This window comes from Indicator indicator, chromosome 8 (genome assembly GCF_027791375.1).
Source record: "Indicator indicator isolate 239-I01 chromosome 8, UM_Iind_1.1, whole genome shotgun sequence".
NCBI classification, from domain to species: domain Eukaryota; kingdom Metazoa; phylum Chordata; class Aves; order Piciformes; family Indicatoridae; genus Indicator; species Indicator indicator.
The window spans coordinates 17,664,569-17,683,379 of record NC_072017.1 but is presented as its reverse complement, the minus strand read 5'-3'; the positions used below and the strand labels follow the sequence as shown (position 1 = coordinate 17,683,379).

Below are 18,811 nucleotides of genomic sequence, written 5' to 3'. Positions count from 1 at the left end.
GTTACTCAAGAACCAAGAGAAAGTGGGCAAGCAAAAGTGAAAAAGAAAAAAGGAAGGTGCAGGGCAATGAGTAGTATATCATGTATCAATCAGCTCGACTGATGCTGTGAAATCTAGGAAGCAGGTGAAGGGAGAAGTTGCCTTTTTTTTCTTTTTTTTCTTTTTTTTTTTTTTTAAATTGAAACACCCCAACCAATAAAAAACAACAAAACCCCACAGCATTTATAATTCTTCAGATGTAGCTGGAAGTACAACACACAGCAGTGTAAAACTACTGCAGAACATGCATTTTCCCAAAGCTGCTTGTGGCCCTTGCTCCTCAGTTACACTGTGGAGTTATGTATTCGTAAATAGAAAATATTTGCATATTACAAGTGATGTAATGCTTGCTTGGTTAGATCATTTAAAGTTCTTTCTATTTGTTCAGAGTTTTCTTTGTGGCTCCTAAGTGGCTTCTGGCCAAGAGTTGTGATGAACACTCCAAAAAGTAGACTGACACCGTCGTTGTCTCATAGGATTACTTGCTCTTTGGAGATGCTATCACAGGAATGTTTATCTGTACAAAACTACAGACAGTTCTGTCTACCAAAACTAATTCTGAGTTGTGATGCAATTGTTTGAAGGCAGTGCTGCATGTGGGACTTAAAACAGACTTTGTGCAAAAATTGTGATGATTACAAAGAGGTTTGCGTTGTGTCCGCCCCTGCAGCTGGGCAGTAGCTAGAACTTCTGAGGGCTTGAATGGAGGTGGTGGAAATGGAAGCTGTGCATGGGGTCCCTTTGGCAGTCAGCCAGTTGTGTTGTGGGAGTTCTTGCTTATTTATTCTGAAATTAGTGGGTATCTAGAGTGAAATCTATTCAGAAATTACCTTGATGGATATGTTGATTTCCCCTTTTCTCTGTGTTTGATCGTATATACGAAGTCTTACATTTTCTTTGGTCATGAGAGTGTTGTGAGATGCTTTTTCTATTATGTGTAATAAAAATAGTTGAGAACTAAGTAATTTGGTGTGGCATTTAATTTTTTCTATCTATGCCCTGAACTGTAACCTAGTAATTAAGACACACACATAGTGATTCAAAGCAAACCAAAATATGTTCCTGGTGGGGTTTTTTTTTCTCTTATTAGCTGGTAGATCATGCTAGAAGCTTGGCTGAGAACAGGCATTATGTTAGTGTCTTCCTAGCATAAGCCTAGTCAATAAGGAAATCTGTGGATTCAGCTTGTAGTCCTTTTACTTTTTTATGCTTTTGTTGTTGTTTTAAACAAGATAACTGAATAAATTAAAGCAACTCTCTCCTATTTACTTCAATAATTTAAAATTCTGGGCTCTGTAATTTCTCAAGTGGCCTTTTTTTCTGATAAACTAGCATGGTGGCTGCATGAAGTTAGGCAAACAAAGCAAAATACTTTTTATTCTTGCTAAACTGATAGCTGTGTGATCCTCAGAGTATCTGTGACAGAGGCTCTATTCTAAGTGCTTCTTTTTTGCATAGAAGAGGAACTTGCATCAGGGGAGCTTTGAGAGCTATTGATTGATCCTCAGTTAGAAGTCCTTGAAGCCTTCCATATGGTAGAACAACATACATTGTATTTGCCTTTCATGGGAAGTGCAATAGCATAGAGGCAGCCAAGAATTAAGAAAGCTGAGCTGGATTAAATAGAACTATGTAGGAATTGGCCTCCTAAGTTACTAAAATACTAAATTTTATCAGTTTTTGTAGTTTTTTTCATGAGGAACACTAAACTAGTGCAACACTCAATCTCTGTCTTTAATCAGCTGGTTATGAATGTGTATATTCTGAGAGTGTAAGGTTTTTAATTTCCTTTTGTGTCCTTGGCTGATTAGAATACTTCTGGATTCTACTTAATTATTCTCCTTTTCGTTTTTTTTTTTTTTTGTATGTCACTGATTTTTGTCTAGATGAGCAAGTTGCTTTTAAGGATACTGCTTTGAATTAGCAAACCTTTTTCAATATAATAATTCTCCATCTTAAAATTAAGCAAATCCACTTAACATCAGTTTGTAATTCAGACATTATTTCATAGGGAGTTGCCAGTCTTGAACTGGCTGACTGAAGAAAAGCAGATTATGCAACTTTTAAATTTGTAGTTTTATAAGCCAACCACAACTCCAACTCTCCTGCTAGTTGGCCATTCTTGCAGACCTTTCCCAGTTTTTCCTTTTAACTTCTGTAATTCAGAAACTTATATCCAAAAGGATACTGTTATGCTCTCTGTACCTTTATTTGCATTCCTCTCTTGCAAAAAAGGAAGAACCTAATTTGCAAGGAAAAAAAATGCACTGAAAGCATACTTGTTTTATAGAAGTCAGAGACTGACTGCATTTGTATCATCTCACTGTTTTTGAAAAGCCCATTAAAGTGACTCATATGTAATCCCCTGAGGAGTAAAAAGAGTATTAAAAAAATAAACAATCATGCACTGAACTGAAGCTAGAAAAGTTGGCTGGAAAACCTAGGTGTAACCCTATGGAAAAAAAAACAGTGATCTGTGGAAAAAACATTTTTCTATTTTAGTATATATAAGCAGCATACTCTGAGTCCTTTATAAAGTTGTAATGAGATTTTATTGTTGTTTGTCTTCATATGTGAGAGAATTCACAGATATTTTGTTTCTCTCCCCATTTTTGTCTGGTTATCTAGAAGCACACTGCATCTGCTCACTTCTTCTAAGCCCTTTCTTCACCTTATTGTCATTGATTTGTCTCTTACAAAGTTTTTCAAATAGTTCTATCTTGTTTTTTAGACAGAACCTTTTTAGAAAGGTTTTTGTCGTTTGTTTTGAGGACTTTTTGTTTGGCTGTCATTGTTACGCAAGTTGGATACTTCATTTTTAGCTGAGCCAAACTTTTAATCAATGAGACATGCTGATGAAAAAGTATTTCAGTTTTTTTGATGTCATTAAATTATTTTATTAAAAAATGGGGAGAGGGAGGTCATAACTCATAAAAGGGAAGAAGCTCTAGTCTTAATGAAGGCTTTGTGGCTTATATGATGACTAAAATAGTTCTTTGGGTTTTTTGTGACAAAATATCCAGCCAATATTTGGAAAATCTTTGTCTGTCTGTGTTATATCTTGAGAAACAGATAACCTCCAGGAACTGTGGTTTGCACCAAGCACTGAAACACTGGTAATTCCTTTTTTTTTTTTTTTTTTAATGCCCATAAAATGCTGATGCTGTGTTTAGCTCTGTGGCCTCGGGTGGGGAGGGAGGAGTGAGCAGCTGTGTGGTGCTGAGCTTCCTGCAGGGGTTGACCCTACAGGCCTCCTAGGTATGTAAAAATTGGAAGAGAGAGGTGAAGGAGCAGGAGCATGTTCTGTCTTAGTGTATAATTTTCTTGGTTTATGCAATATTTTCCTAGGCCTGCAAAAATGGAATATGTTTTATATCTGGAAAGGAACAGCAAATAAATGCATTATAATGCGGATTGTGCATGATGGCTATAATGAGGCTAAATGTAATACCAGATAAGTCATCGTTCTGGCGACAGCAAAATAAATTACTTCGAGAAGTGTTGTATTTCAGTTGAAGTACTGGCTAAGTGGAAGCTTGTAATAGTTTTATACATGGTGGAATTGGAATGAAAGGATATTTAATTTCATACCAGGAACAAATAAAATTCTTGCCTGCTTGAACCTAGTGATCCAGGATGGTGTCCAAGAGTGGCAGGTAAACCTGGCTGCTTTCTTATGTCTCCCTTTGGACTCGACAGCTGTTGGATTAGAGTTTTTAGAAGGTACCTCCCTGCCCAACCCTTTCACAGTCCTCTTATGGACCTGTCATCCATCATGCTGTCTCATCCCTTGTTCAGCTGTTTGTACAGTCTCTGTTCACATCTTCCAGTAGAGCATATTCCAGGAGATTGCTGTGCAAAGAATGCTTTTTTGGTTGTTCTAGCAAATTTTGTCAAGTGCTTCTAGTTCTTACATTTTAGGTAATCAGTGGGTTTACATCCGATTTATCCATCACCTTCATGATTTTGTAAACTCCAGCTGTGTTCCCCTCAGCCATCACATCTCCGAACTGCAAAGCCTTATGAAGGGCAATGGAATCAAACTAGAGAAGAGCAGATTGAGATTGGATGTTGGGAACAGGCTCTTTATCATGAGAGTGGTGGAACACTGGAACAAGTTGCCCAGGGAGGTGGTTGAGGCCCCATCCTTGGAGATATTCAAGGTGAGGCTTGACAGGGCTCTGGGCAACCTGATCTAGTTGAGGATGCCTCTGCTTACTGCAGAGGGGTTGGACTAGATGGAGGTGAAGTTCCCACTGACTGGAAAAAGGAAATATAAGCCTTATTTTTAAAAGAGGAAAAAAGGAAGACACTGGGAACTACAGGCAGGCCAGTCTCATCTCTGGGCCCCACAAAGTCAGGAAGCAGATTCTCCTGGAAGCTCTAAGATATATGAAAAATGAGTAGGTGATAGGTGACAGTCATCATGGCTTTGCCGAGGGCAAATCATGTCTGACAGATTTGGTGGCCTTCTATGACAAGGTAACATTGTTGATGGACAAGGGAAGAGCAACTTAAGCCATCTACCTGGACTTGCGTGTCTCCCGGGACAGTCTGGTCTCTAAATTGGAAAGACGTGGATTTAATGGGTGGACCAGAGGAAGTTTGGATTGAGTATTAGAAGAAAATTCTCCTCTGAAAGGGTTATCAAATGTTAGAATAGGCTTCTCCAGAAGGTGGTTGAATTACCATGCCTGTAGGTGTTTAAAAGACACAGGTGTGGCGCTAAAGGGATATGGTTTAGCACCAGGCTTAGTAGACTTAGGTAATGGTTGGACTCAATCTTGGCATCTTTTTCAGTTGGAAAAGAATTAAGATTTGATGATTGAGCAGCTTGGTCAAGTAGGAGATATCTCTGCCCAAGGCAGGGGGTTGTAACTAGATGATCTTTTTATGGTTTCTTCCAGCCCAAACCATTATGTGATTCTCGAACTCATTTTGAGCTGTAGAGACCAGAATGAATGCCTCAAAATCTTACACAGTCAAAATTATGATCTCTAAGTGTCTTTCCTGATGATGCCCACCATTTTGTTGGCTTTTATAGTTGCTTCTGCATTCAAAGAGGAATTAGGTGCAAGTTAGTAAGAACTGAGTGCTCAGCAATGTTATGACAGTTGAGTGGCAAAGCTGTCCTTTTGATTTCTAGGGTTAAGAGCGAGATGATGCCGTCTTTAAAAGTCCTCATAGGGTTTTACTTAGATCTATGGCAGCCTTTTGCCTCCTTGTAAAATGTGCCTTTTCACATGCCTTTATCCTCTTTCTCACACTTGCTTTTGAGTTCCTCAAAAAAAGGTCATGGAAGAACAGAATAATGCAGCACTTCTGCATTTGTACATCTTCCCTGTTTAAAACAACCAAGGAAGTCTAAGTTTATTGAATTAACTCATCATTTTGAATTTAAGCCATTTTGACTCCTATTGTTACCATGCTAACCTACACTTTCTATACTGGATTTTAATTAATTTCTCAAGTTTTATTATGTTTTATTATTTATTAATATTTATTTATTTTGTCATATATGACAAAAATAATGTAATGTAGCAGTGAGTATTATGTGGTTTAGTTAGACATGGACATGAATCAGCATTCTGCCCTTGCTGCAGTAAAGGCAAACTGCAGTATACTAGGAAGAGCTTAGTCACCATGCAAAGGGACATGGTTTGTTTCCCAACAACATAGCATGAAAAAGCCTGCATTTCTGGCACTGTGCCTGGTTTCTCTTGCTGCACTGTCTGGTACAGGAGAGATACTAATCAATTGAAAGGACCTATGAAAGACTTTCTAAGAAGGTTAGAAGCCTGTAGCAGGTGACAGAGTCATCACAGATTGACCCAGGTAGAGGATTTGGCTGGACCCTAGCTTGATTTGGCTGGAGAAGAGTCAAATGTGGTATCCATTTGCATGTTTTTGCCCTCAAAAGTGAGGTTACAGAGAAAATGAAAATAAACTCTTCTGAAAGGTTCACACTGGAAGGACAAGAGGCAGTTACCACAAGTTGCAACATGAGACACTTGTACTGAGGTATGCGGAAAAAATCACTTCACTGTGAGACTGGTCAAGCAGCTGGAACAGGTTTTCTAGAGAAACTGGAGATTTTACGGATGAGCCATTAAGAAACCTCATGTGAAGCCTCCTGAATAGGTGACATCCTTCTGATCACAATTTTCTGCTTGATTCTGTTTTAGCAGAAAATGAGAAATTTCAGCAGTGCTTCCCTGCTTCTCCTGTGCATCCTGCTGTACGTGAACTTGCTTTAGCAGCGAGGAGGGACTAGATAATTTCCAGACATCTCTTCCCACCCCAACCATTGATTCCATTGTGATTGGAAAAAGCAGTGAATGTATGTTTTGGGAAGTATTCACAGGTAGAGCTGTTGTGCTCTGGAAGCTTCATGCTCAAGTGACTTCAGAAACTTTCTCTTCCAAAATTTCCCACCATTTCTCTAACCCTGCCAGCCTTGCTGATCACTGAAAGTCCCAGCCTTTCTTCATGAGAGCTTCATAGTAAGCAGTAAAAATAAAGTTAAGCAAGGATGCAGAAGCTACTAGTTTTAGTGCTTCTGATACCTCTTTTCAGCCCCAGCACTGCTTCCTCAGCTGGGTCTGTCTCTGTAGCTGTGCAGCAAATTAGATCAGGGCTGCATCTCATCTTTGCCTGTCCCCAGTGCCTTCAGCTTACCTCATGGCTCTAAATTAACAGTGCTGATGTTGTAGCAATGGAAGGAATGCTTGATGGCAGCAAGTCAGGAGTGAAGGGTAGGGATTAGATGTAGCTTGAGGCTGCCACAGATGTGCACACCAGATTACACATAGAGCACTCTTTCTCAGTGTAGGAGCATTTTGAGGTTGTATCTAGCAAGCATTGATACTCTGCAGATGTCTCAGCAGCTCTGAAATACCCTGTATCCATGAGTGGCCCCAAGGACTCTGTGGTGTTGTCCGCCTCCGTGCCACCCTCTCCTCTATGAAATGCTCTGTCAGTACTATCTGCACATTGGTTTGATGTGCAGCCTGAACTGTGTTCAAGTTAACATGTCCTACTTGGCTATTTGCTCTTTGGGAATGCTTTGGCTGTTAAGCCATTTCCAGGACCACTCACCAAGGTAAGTGTGGATGCTGGCTGGTGATGTTCTCCAGCAGCCAGTTGCTTTCATAAAAAGTGTTCATTGAGCCTCTCAACAGTTCTCTCCCTTCTTGGTTAACCTCTCTTTAGTACCAACTCTCAATGCATTAAGATACTAGATTTAAGTAAATAAAGGGTCATCAATTTATATGATCTCCTGCTGTTTCTCTGTATGTATATATAGGATGACAAAGAAGTCAACAGACCCTTGCCAAACAAAGGAGACCATGGACTCGGAAATGAGAAGTTCAAACCTGTGGTACCTTGGCCTCATGTTGAAGGTGTGGAAGTGGACTTGGAATCTATTCGAAGGAAAAATAAGGCCAAAAATGAACTAAATCATGGTGGTGGTGATAACAAACAACAAAACATCATCCAGAGGCAGTATTTCACATTTAAGCCTCAGACATTTGTATACCGAGATCCTGTTTTGCGACCTGGAGTCCTTGGTAATTTTGAACCCAAAGAGCCTGAGCCTCATGGAGTTGTTGGTGGCCCTGGAGAGGAAGCAAAGCCATATGTTTTAGGACCAGAATACAAAGAATCCATTCAAGCCAGCATTAAAGAGTTTGGGTTTAATATGGTGGCAAGCGATATGATCTCACTAGATCGAAGCGTTAATGACTTACGTCAAGAAGAGTAAGCAAACGTTTTGTTTTCTTTTAGTTCTGTTTTTATGGGATATAATTATTTTCTTTGCATTGATTTTAATTGCTGTTTAAAATAATACAATTAAATAGGCCAAATACTTAATGGTTCTTGTCTGGCAGGCAAGAGTGCTGTACTATGCAATATGTTTCCATATATTATTTTTAATGCTGTTGCAATGATTTCTTTTGTGAATACTTAACTCTATATTGATTTATTTTTGAAGCTGTCTGTTTGTACTCTCTAATTGCATGTATTTGCATATTCCAGGTCCAGCCAGTCTTCAGTCATACCTTATTTTCTTAATCCATAACTTCTTAAGATCTGTTTTAAAGAAATAATTATTTTCTTTATTATTTTCTGCAGAAATTCCTATACTAGTTAGTTTATTCAGTTTTGCCTTCACCCCAGTGCTTTAAAAATTAAAACTAAATAACAGGAGAGAACAGAAACAAAGAAATATTGTTCCATTTAAATAACTGCTAAATTACCTGCATTAACCGAAGTGTAGATCTTAGGGGTTTGGATCTGATTCTCACCGTGTTTATCCTAAAGAAGGAAACAGTCAGAAAAAAACGAAACAAAATATCTTTTACTTGCTGAGTTTTTTTTCTACTTTGGTGTAGGGAAATTCTAGGAATAATCAGCATTTGCCCAATGATTACTAACAGGTTTACACAGTTCCTTCTGATCTTTGCTATATGCTGGAGTGAAATCTCAGGCTAATATGCTTTTTCCTTGTTAAATGTCAGTTAAAGACGGGCCTTTGAACAAACTGATTGGCAAGCGGTTTTGGTTTGTTGGGTTTGGTTGTGTCTTCTTCTGTCAGGAAAGGTTTTTGACATTTGGAGGAGAGGTACGTGAAATTTGGTATGAAATTAGATACTTGCCTATTTTGCTTCCCCCTCAGCCCCAGTAATGAGTCTGTGCCAGTCCATGGATTGGGTACCAACCTCTGGGCTGTATGTTTCCAGCTGTGGCAGCTGATACGTTTTTTTGGTCACTGACTGGTTACTGAGGCTCTGCTGTGGGTATTTTTCCATTTTGTAAGGTGGTAGAGAACTGGCCAGCTGTGAGTCTGAATGATGCATGTGCACGTACAGCTGCTTGAATTTACTACCTGGTGTGTAGTCCTTGAAAGTGAATTAAGTGCACAAAATAGTGTTTCCCACCCTTCATGCCATGTTTCTTGGGTGACTTACTAAAGGTTTCCACTTGCTGTTAGTCAGAAGACAAGACTGTGTTTGTCTGCTGCCAGTGACAAGGAAGCATTGGCTGTCCTGGGTTTCGCTTCACCTTTCTTTGCTGCAGTCAGCAGTTGGACCTTTGTGCTAAAAAGGTTTTTCCCAGAGGGAGGAAACAATCTGGGTAACCTGCATAGGTCGGTGTTTCCCTTTGATAGATTATTCACTAGACACTACTGCTTTTGCTGGAAGCATTTATAGTCCCTGGGGCCATTTTTGTAGGCAACAAAAAGGCTAAGGCAACTCACAGAGAAAAAAACATTTCCCTATCAGGTGTTGTGATTACTGAGCAGAGTGAAGCTAGTGCTAGGAGTTCATGTTAGCAGAGCGTGCTTTGGCCCTGCCACCCCTAAAGAGGGGGAAGGAGGTGGCAGCATGCTTTCTGTGCCTGCTTTCCACTCTGCAAGGACAGCAAAACAGAAATGGCAGCATGTTACGTGCAAGTAGGACTGGGATGCCTCTTCCCCAGGCTAATAGATACGTCTTTGGCAGCAGAGCTCAAATGCTCCATACCCTTTGTTCTTCCCCAGGGTAGAAGGCATCAGAGACTGTACATATCTGCCAGAAAGTTCCACTCCTATAGCTTCCTGCAGTATTTCTTGCACAGTCTCAGAGTTTGTCTTTACTCTTCTTCAGGACAGAAGTAATAAAGAGAAATTCCTAAAAAAGAATTGAACACTTTGCATACTTTGGGGAGTAGGAGGGATAGCTGTATGACTGATCAGAGCAGAAAAAAATAATTTTAGAAACAGTTTCCTCAAAGCAAACTTACAGACAAGACTTCCAAGGAGGTCAAAGCCAGCAGCACCTATCAAAGTTACTTCATTATTTAGTGTTCTAAGTAAGCAAACAAAACAACATGAAAAGCAATGTGAATGAAAGGCATCTTTTAGACAACTTTACATCACATATTTTATTTATCGAATACTTGGGATGCTTGCAATTGCCCTAAGTAGGTTAAAGGTTTATAGCTTCTATGTGTCTTCTGGGAATGGCAGGAGAGGAAGCAGTGTACATTTGTCTGATACTGCCATGTGCTTTCAGGTATTGACTTACTCACTGCTCATCTCCTGATACTGGTAAGAAATGCAGCAAAAGGTAGCAGATTTCCTGTTGGATGCACCCATTTATTTTCCTTCTATTGATCTGTTTCGAAAGTCCAGAAGCCATTTTGTTTGATAATGCTAGTCAACATCCAGTTTAATCCTACTGAAGAGCAGTTTAAGCAGTATAATCACCTTTTTTTCCCCCCTGGTTAGTGGTATCTTGGCATTGCTCATAGAGGAAGATCTTGCAGACAAAGATGGGGTTACTTTTTCATAGCCATGCCAATCCAGGTACACCTCTTCTCAGCCTTTTCTTCCTTTTAAGGATCTGAAAATTTTAAGCATCACCCTAAGCAGTCAGGTTTGTTCAGTGAAGTATGCCAAATACTTTCCCAGGCAGTGCTAGCAGGAGTGAAATCATGCTGTAAGAACTGTCTCTCTTGTCTTAAAAGCCATGTAGCCTTAGGGTTTATCCCTGCTAGAGGGAGAAGAGAGAGGAAATGTAATATAGGGAGATTCAGTTGTGTTGTGTTTAGATTTGACTTTGGAGTTGGGCACACTGCCAGCTGCCTTTGATTCCATAGGAACTTTGCTGGTGATTCTGGGCAGTTGTGGCTGCAGTGAAAGTCCTCAATTCTTGCTGCAGTCTGTAGGGAGGATAGCATGTTACCAGATGCATCAGAATATTTCCATTTTGCTAGTACTGCATACTCTTGACTTGGGGATTTTTTGGCATTCAGCAACTCATAGGTTTAGTTAAGCAAAATCAATAATCTATGGGATACGTAAATGTTGATAGACAAAATTTCAGAGACCATGCATCACCTCACTGCAACCTTTCAGCTTTCTGCAGGAGGGCCAGGGGAGCCACAAACTAGGTTTATGTGGAGCAATACCTGTATTCTGTCTTATTTCGAGTTGCACAGAAGTAGGGCAGGGTGAGCAGGCTTAGCAGGCCCTGTCCAGAACCTTTGTACTGTACATGACCCCATCAGCCATTTCCATTGGTATATTTTGCAAGACTTCAGGCATGCTTATTTAGGTTGAATTTTAAGTCAAGAAGCATTATCTTAAAGTATATTGTGAGTGATCCTCTGTGAAACTCCCTATCTGTCCTTACAGTACTGTAGAGCCCTTTAGCCAGGGCTGTTGGTAATGCTGATGTTATTTCATGCAAGGGTAATTAACTCTGTTGGCTGTAAGAAGGGATCAGTGCTCAACAGGCTTTGCTCAGACTTGATATGCTGTCATAATCCAGTCCATGGAAGACTTGCTTACAATTTGTTCTTACTTACCCAAAGGGGTTTTAGTCTTATGACTGTATTTAAGATAGATTTTTTTTTTTGACAGCTTCCTTTGAGAAATCTTGCAGGAATTCTATCCTGAGTCATTTGACTGGGAGAGGAAGCTTTATGGCTTGTGAATGCTTATGGCATAAGGCAAATTAATCTTTCATTGATTTTTTTTTTCTCCCCAATATGACAATATATAGCTGCTGTACCCTCACCAGTGTGAGCCAGCATTTCAGCTGCATCACCCACACACATCTGTCAGCCTGATCATGGCAAAATGAATATTTTAAAGTGTTTTTTCTTTCCATGGATTATCCATTTCGACTTTTCTTTTTTAATGTTCTTGCTGTTACAGGGAATTCCCCATTGGGCATACAAATTCATACTTGAATAATTGGATTGGTTGCCATGGGTCACATTAGCTTTTGTTGAAAAATCTGAAAAAGTAACTCTTCCTTGCTTGAGGACAGCGCTCCTTGTGTAAAGAAATGTGTTTTTGGACAACTGTTTTTTTCAGCTCTTGACGTTTCAAGAAACAAATCAAAAGGGAAGAATTTGCTTGTTTTAAAAAAATGTATCTGTAGTTTCGAAGGGTATTGGGTTTGGGTTTTTATTATTTTTAGTATAAGCAGAGGAGGGAATTCTTGCCAAAAATAAAAGCATTCTAACTTTACTAAAGAACATGCACATTCAGAGCTGTGTGTTAAAGCAGAGCTGTTAATAAAGATATTTTTCCTGTCATAGCTTGATGGTGACAGTTTGGACCTTGTGGTTGATCCAAGTGCTATTAAAAATACCAGAAACGTTTTGGTGCTGGACTTGAAAAAATACCAAACTCTTTAGTTGTAAACAATTTACTTGGGGTATGAAATAAGGCAGATGAATCTTGTCTGCTCATTAGAAGTAGGTGGTCTTTTTGACTCTGGGCAAATAACATGAATTTAGTATGTTCTCTTACAGTAAGTAGTTAGTTGTCCAGTCATTCTTACTGCAGCTAAGGAGGCTGAATAAAAAAGCTCTAGAGTGGAGCTTATTTTCTTCAGGAATGTGATTAATTCCTTAATTACAAGACTGTGCAAATTACGTGTTTGATGCTGTTATATGGAAAAAAAAGGTTTCAGTAGTAGTTGTTGGTGTCTACGTCATTGGAAATGGAGCATTAGGGCCTTGGTTTTGTTTCACATGGTCCTGCAGGAAAATCTTTTATTGAAGTGCCATACAGTACACTGGAACTGTTCTATAACCAAGAAAACCAATTTTATAGAATGTGCATAACTCTTTGTGTACCTCAGTGAGAGCTGGAGTTGAGAATCAGGTGAATTATAGAAGTTACATTAAATCAGGACAGCTGACCTTCTGCTGCAGGTTATCAGTTGCTTTTGTGCTGGCAGGACTTCTGAAGTTAAAAAAACACATGTTCAAACGTGATTAGCTGTCCATGGTCAGAGCATCTCTTTCTGTTCAGGAAAGATTTGAATTCCAGGTATTGGTCTTAAAGCAAAACCAAGAATTTTCTGTTGTTTCAAGTTCCAGTAGTGAAAACTGCAGTGAAGATGGATCCTGTGTCCTGTGATGATTTAAAGTAACAAGCAGCCCTAAATTCAGTATTAAAGTATGTGAACAATGTGCTGTAGAGCTGTCTCCTTGTAAGAACAGGGCTTGCTCAAAAAGGAAGTTGGCAATGAAAGCAGAGCTCCTAATTTATTTTTATTGTCTGCTGATGCTAGACCCTCTCAAAGACTGAAAAAAAAATGCATTGACTATAGAGTATTACCAGTAGGTAATAAGTATCACTATGAATCACATACTACTTGTAGGTGTGAAATAAAATTTAAAATACAGTTCACAATTGTGAACAACTGTATATTAATGGAGAAGAGAGGTTCCAATTTTTAATGTCACTTGCAATTTCAGGATAAAAGCTAAATTGAGACCTTCAGCTTTGTACCATCCAGGGCATTCAGCTTGAAACAGCTGACTGAAGCTTCATAGGAGCTGGCTGTTGGAGCAGTTAGAGGAGAGCAGTGGGAGCTCCCTGCTTGTCCCAGGGAAATCTCTGCTGCTGCATTTTGATCTGAGCACGCATGTAGAGTGCTTTAAAATCCAGAGAGGGGACTGAGGTGTCTTTTGCAAACAAAGGTGATAGTTAGTTAGTTGACCTCAGGAAGATAGTATCAGGCTAGAGAGACAGTTGCAGCCATGATCTCTCTTCAGTTTCTTGGAGTTTACATGTTGGTATGCAAAGGAAGTTAGGAATTCAGGATGATACGAGAAGCACTTCTGTGAGCTTAAGATCTCAAATTGCCTGTTTAAGTATCTACCTGATTGGGACTCATCCTTAAATGGCTGTCCAGGTGCTCTCCTTCGCTTGTACTTTTACTTGACTGGATTATTCTTCCAGGAGAGGCAGCCTCTAGCCTGGGCTTTTTTTAGACTGGGGAAATTTGAGCCTCTGTCTGCAACTGCAGTGGTTGCTAACAGGGGGGTTGTAGGGTCATCCAGTCTTTGGAGCATGGTACTTTGGTGAGGACAGGGGGCATTTAGTAAGTGCAAGCCAACAAAAAGAGTACCAAGCTGTTTTGAGCAGAAATTTCCTCAAGCAAAGGAATGCTCCAGCTCAGGTATCCAGCTTCATTCTCTCCTGCTGTGTCTGGTGCATAACTTTGTGACCAAGGGGTGGGGAAGTTGGTGTGCCATGGTCTGCAACGGTGCTGTTCACTCCCACGGATGGAGAGGGATGTGGGACTCATCACATCTTAAGCATGCAGGCTAACAGTCAGAACAAATGTTACTCACCCTGTTTCTCCCCCTGCTTCTCCATTAAGATCACTGCTGTGTATATCTTTCAAAAGCTTTCTTCTTGTTCCAGTGATGACTCAGTCCGTGTTTTTGCTCAGTAACACCAGTGCTGATTTTGGGACAGGAAGTTTTTTGTCATGAGCTGATCTAATTCTTTCACCCATGAGCTCCCTGAAGAAAGGAAGCAAATAGAGCTGTCATTCCTTGCAGCACTGTCTAGGGAAGGTGTTGCCAGCCCTTCACAGATCTGTGCATGCCTGATCCTTTTTGCTCCATACAGAAACTCTCTGCAGGGGTCAGGAAAAGTGAAATGTCTAGAGACAAGAATACCTTAAGAATGCTACTCTCTTATTCCTGAATATTTGCTGCAAAGTGTCATTCTCTCAGCTATACCAGTAAGAATTCAAGTGTTGGGGTTTTTTCTAAGGTGAGTTTGCTTGCCGCAACTGACCTGCAGGCTACACTTGAAAGTGCATTGCCCTACCATATGTGGGCAGGACAGTACCCAGAAAATTAAGTTAGAGGTTGAAACATTTAAGTCCTCTTTGCCACAGACCTTTTTGTACTTTCAATCTGCCCCAGCCAGTTTTCAAAGCAGCTTTTGGCTGGCCACCCGTATCGAATTGACCCGATCTTTTACAATTGAAGCATATGTCTGGAAATTGTTCAGACTTTTTATTTTCTTTTTCTCGTGCCTAAAATATACAGGGAGACTAGTGCTGTAATATTAAGCTTCCAAACCAAGGAAAATACATTTATGGTTTGTTGGTATTCGGTTTGCCAACCACTGGATGTCAGTGCTGCTCCACTGAAGAAAGGCTCTTTGCTTCCTTCCCTGTGGGTGTGAAGGAAATGAGAGCGGAGGCATCTGACTTTTGTGCAATATTCACATTTCTTGTAAAAAATTGCACAGAGATTAAAATATTTATTAATTGCCATGTGTCAGAAACAACTACTGTGTTTCAAACCTCTAACCTTCAATGCAGGGTGAGAGACAAAATTGTGCATAGAGTTACTGCAGTCTGTCAGGAGCTTCTGGGCTTGATGAGTCAGTCTGTAGACTGTCCAATAAGTGAAGTAAAGTCTCTGGAAAAAAATAAGTGTGATTTTAGTAGAGGTATAAATGCAGTGCTTTTATAGCTTGCAAATGGCACATTTAGGAACACATGATTTTTCAAGTTTATAAAGTTCAATGTGCTGACAGGTTTGAGAAGATTAAGTTGGACATGTAGCAAAAAGCTGTCTAGACCTCTGGGTTTATGTATTAAATACAGATTTTTAAAATGCTTATAAATTGCTTGCAGATGTGTTGTTCAGTTCAGGCTTTTGTAGTAATAAGACAAACTTACTTTTTAAAATTATGTTGTTACTTCACGTCTTTCACTCTATGCTCTTCACTATCTTGTTCCTACCTGCATTGCAGGAAGTTTGAGACATCAGCAAGCATAAGATTTGGGGGGTTTTGCAGTGCTCACTTTGTTTCTGTTGTTGAAAGCAGTGTGAAGTGTAGCTGTCTTTAACTGGAGAGCAAAAAAGTTTCCTAACTAAACTGCTGAAGGTGAAGGTCAGCCGTGCAGTGCAACCTGTATCAGATACTGCTTTCTTCTATGAGGCAAAAGGTGCTTTCAGTTTCCACTGGCTTTTATGTGGCATGCCAGTTTTGAATGTATAACACTCCATTTTCCTCCATTGTTACATAAATCTGTCTCCAAAATTAATCCAGGTGAGTATGTGTTAAGTAACACAGTTCTATTGTTAGTCTGTTATTAAGCATATGGTGGGAAAAAATCTTTCTTTTACACTGTCAGTTTATGCACCTGGGTTGTACATCCACTTTATCTCTGCAAGTGGCTAAATAACTTGTCAATAGTTCAAATGTTTCTGCTGCAAATGGAAGCATTGCAATTTGTGATCAGCTGTAACCCTTTGAGACGTATCTGTGGCAGAAAAGCACTAGTGGTCTGAACTGTGCATTTTAAACAGTCTAGCACTTGTATGTTGGTAGCTTATAAATATCTTTATTGATGATCTGGACAAGGGAATGAAGTCCATTGTCAGTAAGTTTGCAGATGACACCAAGCTAGGAGCAGGTGTTGATCTGTGGGAGGGTAGAAGGGCTCTGCAGAGGGACCTTGACAAGCTGGATGGGTGGACAGAGGCCAATGGGATGAAATTTAACAAGGCTAAGTGCAGGGTTCTACACTTTGGCCACAACAACCCCAAGCAGTGCTACAGTCTGGGGACAGAGTGGTTGGAGAGCAACCAGACAGAAAGGGTGCTGGTTGATAGTAGGCTGAACATGAGCCAGCAGTGTGCCCAGGCAGCCAGGAGAGCCAATGGCATCCTGGCCTGGATCAGGAATAGTGTGGCCAGCAGGTCAAGGGAGGTTATTCTTCCCCTGTACTCAGCACTGGTCAGGCCATGCCTTGAGTACTGTGTCCAGTTCTGGTCCCCTCAGTTCAAGAGAGATGTTGAGGTACTGGAACGTGTCCAGAGAAGGGTGACGAAGGTGGTGAGGGGCCTGGAACACAAACCCTATGAGGAGAGGCTGAGGGAGCTGGGGGTGTTTAGCCTGGAGAAGAGGAGGCTGAGAGGTTGAGGACCTCATTGCTGTCTACAACTGCCTGAAGGGAGGTTGTAGCTGGGTGGGGGTTGCAACCAGCAGCAGAACAAGAGGACACAGTCTCAAGTTGTGCCAGGGGAGGTATAGGCTGGAGATTAGGAGGAAGTTCTTCACAGAGAGAGTGATTGCCCATTGGAATGGGCTGCCCAGGGAGGTGGTGGAGTCGCCGTCTCCAGAGATGTTCCAAGACTGGATGAGGCACTTAGAGCCATGGTCTTGTTGATTGGATAGGGCTGGGTGATAGGTTGAACTGGATGATCTTGGAGGTGTCTTCCAACCTGGTTGATTCTCTGATTCTATTATAAGCTGCAGCTACTTCAGGTATAAAAGCAATTAAGCTGGAATATTTTAGTCAGTAAACTACTAGTCAAGATCATGCCATTTCAGAGCTTGCTTATAGTATGCCTGACTAGGAGAAGAAATGCCTCATTTAATTGCACTAATTATGGATTGTTTTTATTCTGAAATTTTCTTTTCCCACAGAAACAAATTTCTGCCAATTTGCTGAGTGTTTTTCTGGTGGATGAGAAATAATGTATTGATGTTGTTCTCTGAGAGGAAGTGAAATATGTCCTCCTTTGCCAAAGAAAAGTTCCTTAAATATACCTATAGATCTGTTATGTGGCCTCTTTCTATATTTAACTTATTTTAGTTTCAGAAACTAAATATTTCAACGAATAAGGTAATTTCATACATGGGAATGTTCCTGGGCATTTAAGCTTTTTAAATTTAGATATGAAAGGGCAGGAATTAATGAGTTTTGCCTTGCCACAACAGTATTTGTAACTTTGCTAATTACGTGGATTCTGCACTTGGACGGTATAAAACCAACCCTTTACAGACCATCCTTCTACTGGGTGAATCTGATTTTAAAAGGTGAGCCAAACACACAGTCCATCCTAAATCATGTTACTTGATGTTTTGAAGAGGACCCATCTTTTGGCAGCCACAGTTTGCAGATTTTCTTCCATTCTTCTCTACTGTCCACACAAGCAGCAAGGTGTTGGTGGCAGGGGTATCTTGTCAGCAGGGTCTGTGCAGTGCCATCTGCCTACTCATGGAGGAGGAAGCATCTAGCTGTGGAGGCAGGAGTTCACCCCTGCATCCTACCTCTTTCAGGAGGGAAAAAGGCTTGCTGACAGGAGGCAAGCTGCTCTTTGGGCCTCATACCTCAGTGCTGTGTTTAACCTATATTGCCTTTTATATCCTGTTTCTCTTCAATCTGAAGGGTGGCTGACAGTGACGACCTCATTTGCACAAAGATGATGTTACGTAGTTCTGTAAATCACCAGGTGAAAACAAATAAAATCAAATCTTTTTGCAGATGCAAATACTGGCATTACGATGAAAACCTGCTCACCTCCAGCGTTATCATTGTCTTCCATAACGAAGGGTGGTCCACGCTCATGAGGACAGTCCACAGCGTCATTAAGAGAACACCAAGGAAATACTTGGCAGAAATTGTGCTGATCGACGATTTTAGCAACAAAGGTATATCTGAAATACTAACACACTATTTGTAGAAAATGAAACCTTTTTTTTAAATAGTTTGGGGTTTATTTATTTATTACCTGCCATGGACTGAGTTGACTCTGCAAGAAAAGTAAGTTACTTCTTCCGTCCTTTCAGTTTTCAGTGAAGAGAATGTTCTCTTCCAATGAACTTTTTTCATAAAGGTGGCAATCCTTTGTGTATTCACCTGTTGGTGAATACCACAGGATCTGTGGTGGAGCTGTGGAATAGTAGATAGTAGAAAGCTGGGATGGCTAGATCTCGTAGCTCTTGTGAAAGCAAGTAGTTTTACGAGCATTAAAGGAGTTTGAGTTAAGTCTGTTAGAAATAGCTTCTTTTTTTTTTTTTTACTATAATAAAAATGTATCTAATGCTATTGAATTATTCCAATTTGCTTTCAATACCTTTTTAGTTTCCTTCAGCCTTTTGTAATAAAACATCACATTAAGGTGTTTATTGGGGGGGGGGGTTGGTTTTAAGAATTTA

The 18,811-nt window shown here is 40.2% G+C and overlaps 1 protein-coding gene across 2 annotated transcripts in view; it reads left to right on the top strand.

The window, feature by feature from the left end:
• Positions 1–18,811, top strand: part of GALNT7 (polypeptide N-acetylgalactosaminyltransferase 7) — a 62,143-nt gene that overhangs the window by 22,370 nt on the left and 20,962 nt on the right. For both annotated transcript variants that reach the window (XM_054383090.1, XM_054383091.1), the window contains exons 2-3: positions 7,346–7,800; positions 18,138–18,304. In XM_054383090.1, the coding sequence (XP_054239065.1) occupies positions 7,346–7,800; positions 18,138–18,304 (622 nt within the window). The remainder of the gene's footprint in view (positions 1–7,345; positions 7,801–18,137; positions 18,305–18,811) is intronic.